At 38.2% G+C, this 7,486-nt stretch overlaps 1 protein-coding gene across 1 annotated transcript; it reads left to right on the top strand.

Annotated features, from left to right (window-relative positions):
- The first annotated feature begins 5,382 nt into the window (after positions 1 to 5,382).
- Positions 5,383 to 6,061, top strand: LOC114181007 (uncharacterized). The gene is made up of 3 exons (XM_028067317.2): positions 5,383 to 5,490; positions 5,583 to 5,651; positions 5,829 to 6,061. Exons 1-3 carry the CDS (start codon positions 5,437 to 5,439, stop codon positions 5,901 to 5,903), a joined length of 198 nt encoding a protein of 65 aa, XP_027923118.1. The 5' UTR covers positions 5,383 to 5,436; the 3' UTR covers positions 5,904 to 6,061.
- The last annotated feature ends 1,425 nt before the right edge of the window (positions 6,062 to 7,486 follow it).

Below are 7,486 nucleotides of genomic sequence, written 5' to 3'. Positions count from 1 at the left end.
AGTTCGCCACCAATAAGCCACACCATCTCACTTCTCTGGCGTTAGTAAATATACGACAGGAGAAGGGAGAATCTCTACGAGACTTTATGGAGCGCTTCGGGAAGATATCGTTGAATATCTCTAATCTAAATCCTGAGGTCGCCATGCACCACCTTGAAACAGCGTTAAAGCGTGGCCCGTTCGTTGACAGTCTGTGCAAGAAGCCCGTGAGCAATCTGGACGAGCTTCGAACCAGGGCAACCAAATTTATGCAGATGGAAGAATTAAAGGAGTTTCGCAGTATGACCCAATCAGACACTCGAGAAAAGAAATAAATTGACAGAGAAAGGGTGTTAGCGTCGCGACCTGACAGTAGGTTCAAGGACTCTAGACAACCAAAGTACAACAGGTACACACCCCTCGTGTCTAACAGAGCGAGAATTTTGGAGGAGGCCTTGAATGCCGACCTAATAGCAACCCCTCAAAGGGTCCCGACTCCCCCAAACGCGGATACCACTAAGCATTGTCGGTATCATCAGAATTATGGGCACACGACGGAGGATTGTTTTACCTTGAAAGATAAAATCGAAGAGCTTATACAAGCAGGACACCTAAGAAGATTTGTCAAACGAGAGGAAGGGGGATTCTCTTCCAGAGAAGAGCGAGAAGGTAGATATGAGGAGCGACCACGAAGAATGTCATGGTACCAGGAGAGGCGAGAAGAAGGCACCAGAAGGAGGGTTGAGCCCGAGAAAGATGATGAACAGGATGTGAGGGAGAAGCCATTGAGAGGGGTGATTAACTATATATCATGAGGCTTTGCAGGAGGCAGAGCCACTATGTCTGCGAGGAAAAAGTACGTCCGAGCAATCCAAAATGTCAATGTCGTATCTACATGTCCCTGGCGGCACATGCCACCCATCACATTCTGTGATGATGATTTTCAAGCCATTGACCCCCAACACGATGACCCAATGGTGATCTCAGTGGAGATTGAAGACTTTGCAATAAGTAAAACCTTGGTAGACCAGGGTAGTTCAATGGATATCCTGTACTGGGCACTTTCAAAAAGTTAAGAATTTCGGAAGTAGAAATCCAACAATACTCAGAGCCGATCATGGGCTTCTCAAGGGAGCGAGTGAATACAAAGGGCTACATTGATTTGTTCACCAAATTCGGAGCAGGGAGAACGACGCGAATAGTAAAAATTCGATACCTTATTGTTGACGCTCACACCTCTTATAATATTTTGCTAGGGAGACCTTCGTTGAACATGCTTGGTGCGGTGATATCCACATATCACTTAGCTATAAAATTTCTGTCAACTTCGAGAGACATAGTCATTGTACATGTAGACCAGTCAACTGCGCAGATGCTACGCAGACAACTTGAGAGGAAGACCCATACACCAAGTTGAGAGCCCAACACCGCTACAATACCGAAATCAAACCCAATTCTTTTCACCAGGGAAATCTAGTTTGGTGAATGGCAAGTGCTGCCCGGAAACATGAGGGGAAGTTCTCGCCCAACTGGGAATAGGGCCATTCTGTGTCAAGAAAGTTGTGGGTAAATACGCAGGTGTCTCTATTCCAACAACCTGGAACGCCTCACATTTGAAGTATTACAGTTAGTTTGTTAAATGCTTATTTTTTATTTTCAGACTTCTTACAAACGATTTGTGGTTGATTGCATGATAAGTGGTGTACTCTTTCATACCTTGATCTTTTTTTGAACCTAAGGAGGGTTTTGGTCAAGAAGGTTTTAATGAGGCATCGTAGCAATAAATAAAGCATAATTTTTCATTATTATTACTCTACGCTTACATTTTCCATCGCTGAACCACGCACACATTTAAATCAAGTGCATCAATCAAATACTTTCTTAGCATTCTCTTTATGGGAAAGGAAGCTTCATCAAACTAGATGATCCCCCCATATCTATATCAATGGGAAAAGAAGCTTCATCAAACCAAATGATCCCCTCATATCTGTATCAATGAGAAAGGAAGCTTCATCGCCCTAGATGATCCCCTCATATCTATATCAATGGGAAAGGAAGCTTCATCGCCCTAGATGATCCCCCCATATTGATAAAATAAATACGACAAAGATGACACATAACAACACACAAAAGCGGACTTACTAACCTAGTAGGGAAGAGGCCAGCCACATCTCGGCCAAGAATGGCCGGGTACATCTCGACCAAGACACATGTTGGCAGCGTCACAACCACATCCTAGCCAGGAATGGTCGGGTACATCTCGTCCAGTAATGGCTAGGTACATCTCGGCCAACCATACTCTTTCTTTCCTTCATACTTGATTTTACACATTTCAGCCTCTTGTTTCACTTCGTTCACTACGAGACTGGGGGGCTGGTGTTGGTGTATGGCCGGGTACATCCCGGCCCAATAAGACAGAAATGGCCGGGATCACCCCGGCCCAAGTATGAGGCACATTCGTTGTGGCCCAGTCACTCGGGTACCTGCTTTTCACCTTTTCTCAAACACAACACAGAGGGCCCAATAAGTGTGATGGCCAGATATATCCCGGCCCCTTTTGGCCGTGTACATCCCACCCAATGATGGGACAAATAGAATATGGGATTATGGCACAGAGGTACAAAGGAGCAGCACGTAATCTCAGCCAAAAAGGAAGGAGTTGATATTTGGCGAAGTACAGACGGGCAAACCCCAAAAAAGGAAGGAGTTGATATTTGAGAAGTACATACGGTCAAACCCCAAAAAGGAAGGAGTTGATCTTTCACAAAAGAACAGACAGACAAATCTTAGAATGGAAAGAGTTGATCTTTAACAAAGACACAGAAGAACAATCTTAGCCAATAAGGAAAGAACCGATGCGTGCAACCTCAGTCGGAAAGGGAAAGAATCGATCATCGAATACGAACGGCCCGCAAATAATAATAACAGGTCCATTAAGAAATTAGTATAGATTAAGGCCTAGTGAACAGGTAAAGGTATGCTTTTCTCACTAACCAATTACACCTCATATCGATCACTTTCTGACTTGAGCGTCGGAGTGCCTGCAGGTACCCCCACCCCCGGAGTGCAGACGGTAGGGAGATCCAAGAGGAGTCCAGGGAGGAACGGGAGGAGGTTCGACACAGAGGGTCCTTGAGATCGTCTGGTTTCGCACCAAAATAGTATCAATCAGGTACACTTAATATATTATGTACTATAACAATATAAATGAATTTCTATTGTAGTTGAAGAATCGTTATAGTAAAGTCACTTTCTATGTTGGATTTAAAATATGCCGTATAAAAAGTATTAAAAGATGACATTGACATGTCTTTCACCCTAGTTACAACGATTATAGAAAGGACCACTTTTCGTGGCATATATAGTTTTAGTCATTATATATTATTTTCTTTAACAGTTATATATAATGTCATAAAAAACATTTTTCTCTTAATATATATATATATATATATATATATTCAATTCTCTACGTGCATACCAAAAATTGCATTTTTTTCTTAATATTACAAGAAAATATTTGATTAGGAACCAATTTTAGTGACTAAAAATAATTAGCCAATATAGTGATCAATTTTTGTACTAATTTATAAACTAAAAATTATTGGTAACTAAAATAGTTTATTGGTCTCTAAATTGTCAATTAAAATAGTTTCTATTTTCAGTTAGTCTTTAAATTAGTCACTAACATTATTTACTAAGGTTTTGGCTACCAAAGAGATTAGTCTCTAAACTAGTCTCAAATTAGAAAAATGGTTACTAAATGGGTCTCTAAACATATCTTTTGGTCATAAAATTAGTCACTATTTAATAGTTTTCACTAGTGCAGATTTGACATCTTACTTCGCCTTATAGGCCTCGGTTACAGCTGAACCGAAGCCTATAAGGAGGCGGTGGCATTTTTGCAATTTCGTCAGGCTTTTGGCCTCGGGTCTTTAAGGACCGAGGCAATAAAGGGGGCTTTAGGCCTCGGTTACAAATGAACCGAAGCATATAAGGCAGCCCAATTTTCAAATTTTCAAAAATGCCACCAGCATCAGGCTTTTGGCCTCGGTTCTTTAAAGACCGAGGCAGTAAAGGGCGCTTTTGGCCTCGGTTATTAAATGAACCGAGGCCATAAAGTCAGCATCAGGCTTTTGGCCTCGGTTCTTTAAGGACCGAGGCAGTAAAGGGGGCTTTTAGCCCCGGTTATTAATTGAACCGAGGCCATAAAGTCTGTTAAAATTCCCAATTCGCGAATCCTAACTACTATTCATCGTCTCCCAAACTCTCTTCTCTCTGCGCGAATTTCTTCGCTCTACCACCACCATCACGCTCCGCCTCCGTCGCCGACCAGCATCTGCCATCAATAGTCGTGCGTCGTCGCCTCCGTCGCGCTGTCCAGGTTCACCGATTGCAAATCACCTCCCGATGCGGGTCAGTTCGAAAACTCTGCGCGAACTTCGCTGCCACCACCACCACCGCAGCTGCACCATTCACGGACCTCACAATGCATTGTGTTCTCTGCAACAGAACCAGTGACAACCATGGCAACACCTCGCACCACCGTGACCTGCCATCAGCACCTGCAATGAAACCAATGCATCCTCACACAACACCACCATGGGAGCGCGAGTCATCTTCACCAGACGTGCAATTTCGCACCACACAGATCCATGTGAAACAGCAGAAACCACTACAACAGCGCGTCATCATCACCACTGCAACGGTGAGCGAGAATGAGCCAAAACAGCAGCAGAAGCCATAGCCACCACTGCGAAGACGAAACAGACGCTATGGCTTCGGTTCTTTCAAACCCGAGGCAGAAAACAGACGCTATGGCCTCGGGTGATAACCGAGGCCAAAAGGAGGTGCCTTTTGGCCTCGCCCCAATATGCCTCGGTTCTAAAACCGAGGCAGAATCACGAAAGTAACCGGGGCCAAAAGCCCTCACTGCACTAGTGTTTCTTGTAGTGTAAAAGTATTTATTTATTTATTTATTCACTTCTCCGCTAGCACAACAGATAGCTTGTATAAAACATTTACTTCTATGGCAAAGATTTTCAAATAATATCTCAATGATTTAATACATAAATTATTCTAAACTTTACTAAAAGTCAATGTGATCAAAACATATAAAATTGTTAACTATACAAATTTTCTAATTCAATTATGATAAGACAAATACTTAAAAGAATATGTTCACTATCTTGAACCTCATCTCTTAATAAGACAACATATTTATTGATCACAAGGGCAAAAAACAATATTCAAAATTGGCTTGACAAGTGTCCTTAGAAACATAAGTGAAGGAGAAAAATGTGTGAATCATAATTGGTGCAAGAAAACAGGAGGAGAACAAACACTTGTTGAAAGATGCAACGTATTAAGAAACTATATAAACAACAACAAACAACGCGAAAGTATGCATCATAAAATTTAACACTAATTTACAACACTTGATTTTTCATTCAACACGAGATGGACTCCCAAAACGCGAGCTTCAATGCTGGGCAAGCCAAGGGCCAAGCTCAGGTCTACCTTTAACTTGTTCTCTTAGTAGCGTGTTGATGTTCATGCATGCACAATATTCATAAACCATTGACAAGCTTTTTATGGTATTACAGGAAAAGGCTAGCAACATGATGGACAAGGCTAGTGATGCTGCTCATTCTGCTCAAGACTCCATGCAACAGGTTCTTCTATGTTTTATTTCTCAACATTTATCCAAATCAAATCATGTCATAGCATTCATGTTTAATCCATTTTACAATAATGTTCTTATTGATATATGAATGTATTAGAGTTTTTCATGATTGTTGTATTAGAAATTAAGATGCATGATAAAAGTGAGTGTATTTTGTTGTGTATAGGGTGGACAACAAATGAAGGAAAAGGCACAAGGAGCTGCCGATTCTATCAAAAGTGCTTTGAATTCAATAAATTAATGAAGCTAAATGGATCATTTATTATGCTCGGCTTCCCTTCCATTCAATAAACTTTGTTCTTGTTTATCTACATATTTTGTAGAAACATATTCTTTTTTTATTTCAGATGTATTCATCTTTTTTCTATTTGTAGAAGCATCATTCCATTTTATTTCAAACGTAAGAATTTTCCTTTGATTTGGGAAACCAAATTGTTTAATGATGAAAGACTCAAAGTTTTTAATTTGAATGGTTCTAAAATATTTTAGAAACGCGCTGCTAACACCAAAAAGTTAGATCTAGCCATTTATATTCGAGTTCATGTCGAGTTCCTTTCAACAAACAAACAAGTTTATCTATCAGTTAAATTACTTCTCAATCCTACGATTTGCTTTAAATTCTATTAGGCAAACAATTTGGAATTTTGAGTGCAAGGCATTTGTTTTCCATTTGTTTTTTTGAAATGAATTGAAACATTTTTAACTTAATCAAATTACAATTGTAACTTGAAATATATATAAAAAAAAGTGCTCTTCAGTTTGATTTAACTTTTAATAGAAAAACTCACTTTAGTTTCTCATATAACCTGAAATGTTTTTCCGATTTAGACCGAAATGAGTGAGGTTACACATTTGTTTTATTATCTTAAAATTAAAAATTATAATATACTTAAATTAGTTTCTTAAATTAATAAAGTAAATAAATAACTAAGTCAAGAGAATTAAAAGTAGAACTCAATCATAAGAATTGTTTTCTTCTGTTAGACTAACGGTCTTCCTTAAACAGTTTACACTACAAGAATTCACGAGTTATAGTCAAAAATATTAGTGTTGGCTTAATCTTGAAAGCTACTGGAGTATGCAAAAATGACCCACACAAAATAAAATATTAAGCTTACCATTGACCAGCCCACACCAGATGTTTACATTAGCATCGGCTCAGGATGCTAATTGATCAATATCAAAATAAAATTAGGTTAAAATATATATTTTTTCCCAATTTTCCTTAAGTTTTGTCCAATAAGTCCTAATTTTGTTTTTGTATTTAAATAGGTCTCAATTTTTGTCAATTTTATTCATTTGGGTCATTTTTTGCTAACACTATTTAAATCATTGACGGTTATGAACAATAACTGTCACGTGTCACTACGTGATTTTTTAATTTATTTTTAATTTATTTTTAATTTATTTTAATTTTTTTTAAATGTCCACATGTCAACCCAACAATGTGTTACATGTCAAAATCAATGTTCTATATTTAGTTTGATTCCTATATTTGTTATTTTTGTTCAATTTAATCCAATTTTGTTTAAAATTGATTAATTTTGTCTCTATCGAAGATGTGACAAAATTTAATTTTTATGTTAAAGTTATAATGACATGAATTTTAATATATTATATAAAAATATTTAATAAAAAATGTGAATTTTAATATAAAAATTAAATTTGGTTTCAATTTGGAAAGGGACAAAATTGATTCATGTTAACATAAATTGGGACTAAATTGATAAAAATAACAAATATAGGGATCAAATTGAATATAGAACATTGACTTTAACACGTAGCACGCTGTTGGGTTAACACGCAGACATTTAAAAAAATATT

The sequence above is a fragment of the Vigna unguiculata genome, chromosome 4, assembly GCF_037176805.1.
Source record: "Vigna unguiculata cultivar grain cowpea cultivar isolate G323 ecotype 2 chromosome 4, ASM3717680v1, whole genome shotgun sequence".
Taxonomy (NCBI): domain Eukaryota; kingdom Viridiplantae; phylum Streptophyta; class Magnoliopsida; order Fabales; family Fabaceae; genus Vigna; species Vigna unguiculata.
Note: the sequence above shows the minus strand (reverse complement) of the source record. Positions and strands in the feature narration are given on the sequence as shown.

Coding starts and splice junctions, on each gene's coding strand:
- LOC114181007 (XM_028067317.2), top strand. CDS start 5,437: ATGGACTCCCAAAACGCGAGCTTCAATGCTGGGCAAGCCAAGGGCCAA. Junction 5,491..5,582: donor AAGCCAAGGGCCAAGCTCAG/GTCTACCTTTAA, acceptor ATGGTATTACAG/GAAAAGGCTAGCAACATGAT. Junction 5,652..5,828: donor CTCAAGACTCCATGCAACAG/GTTCTTCTATGT, acceptor TGTTGTGTATAG/GGTGGACAACAAATGAAGGA.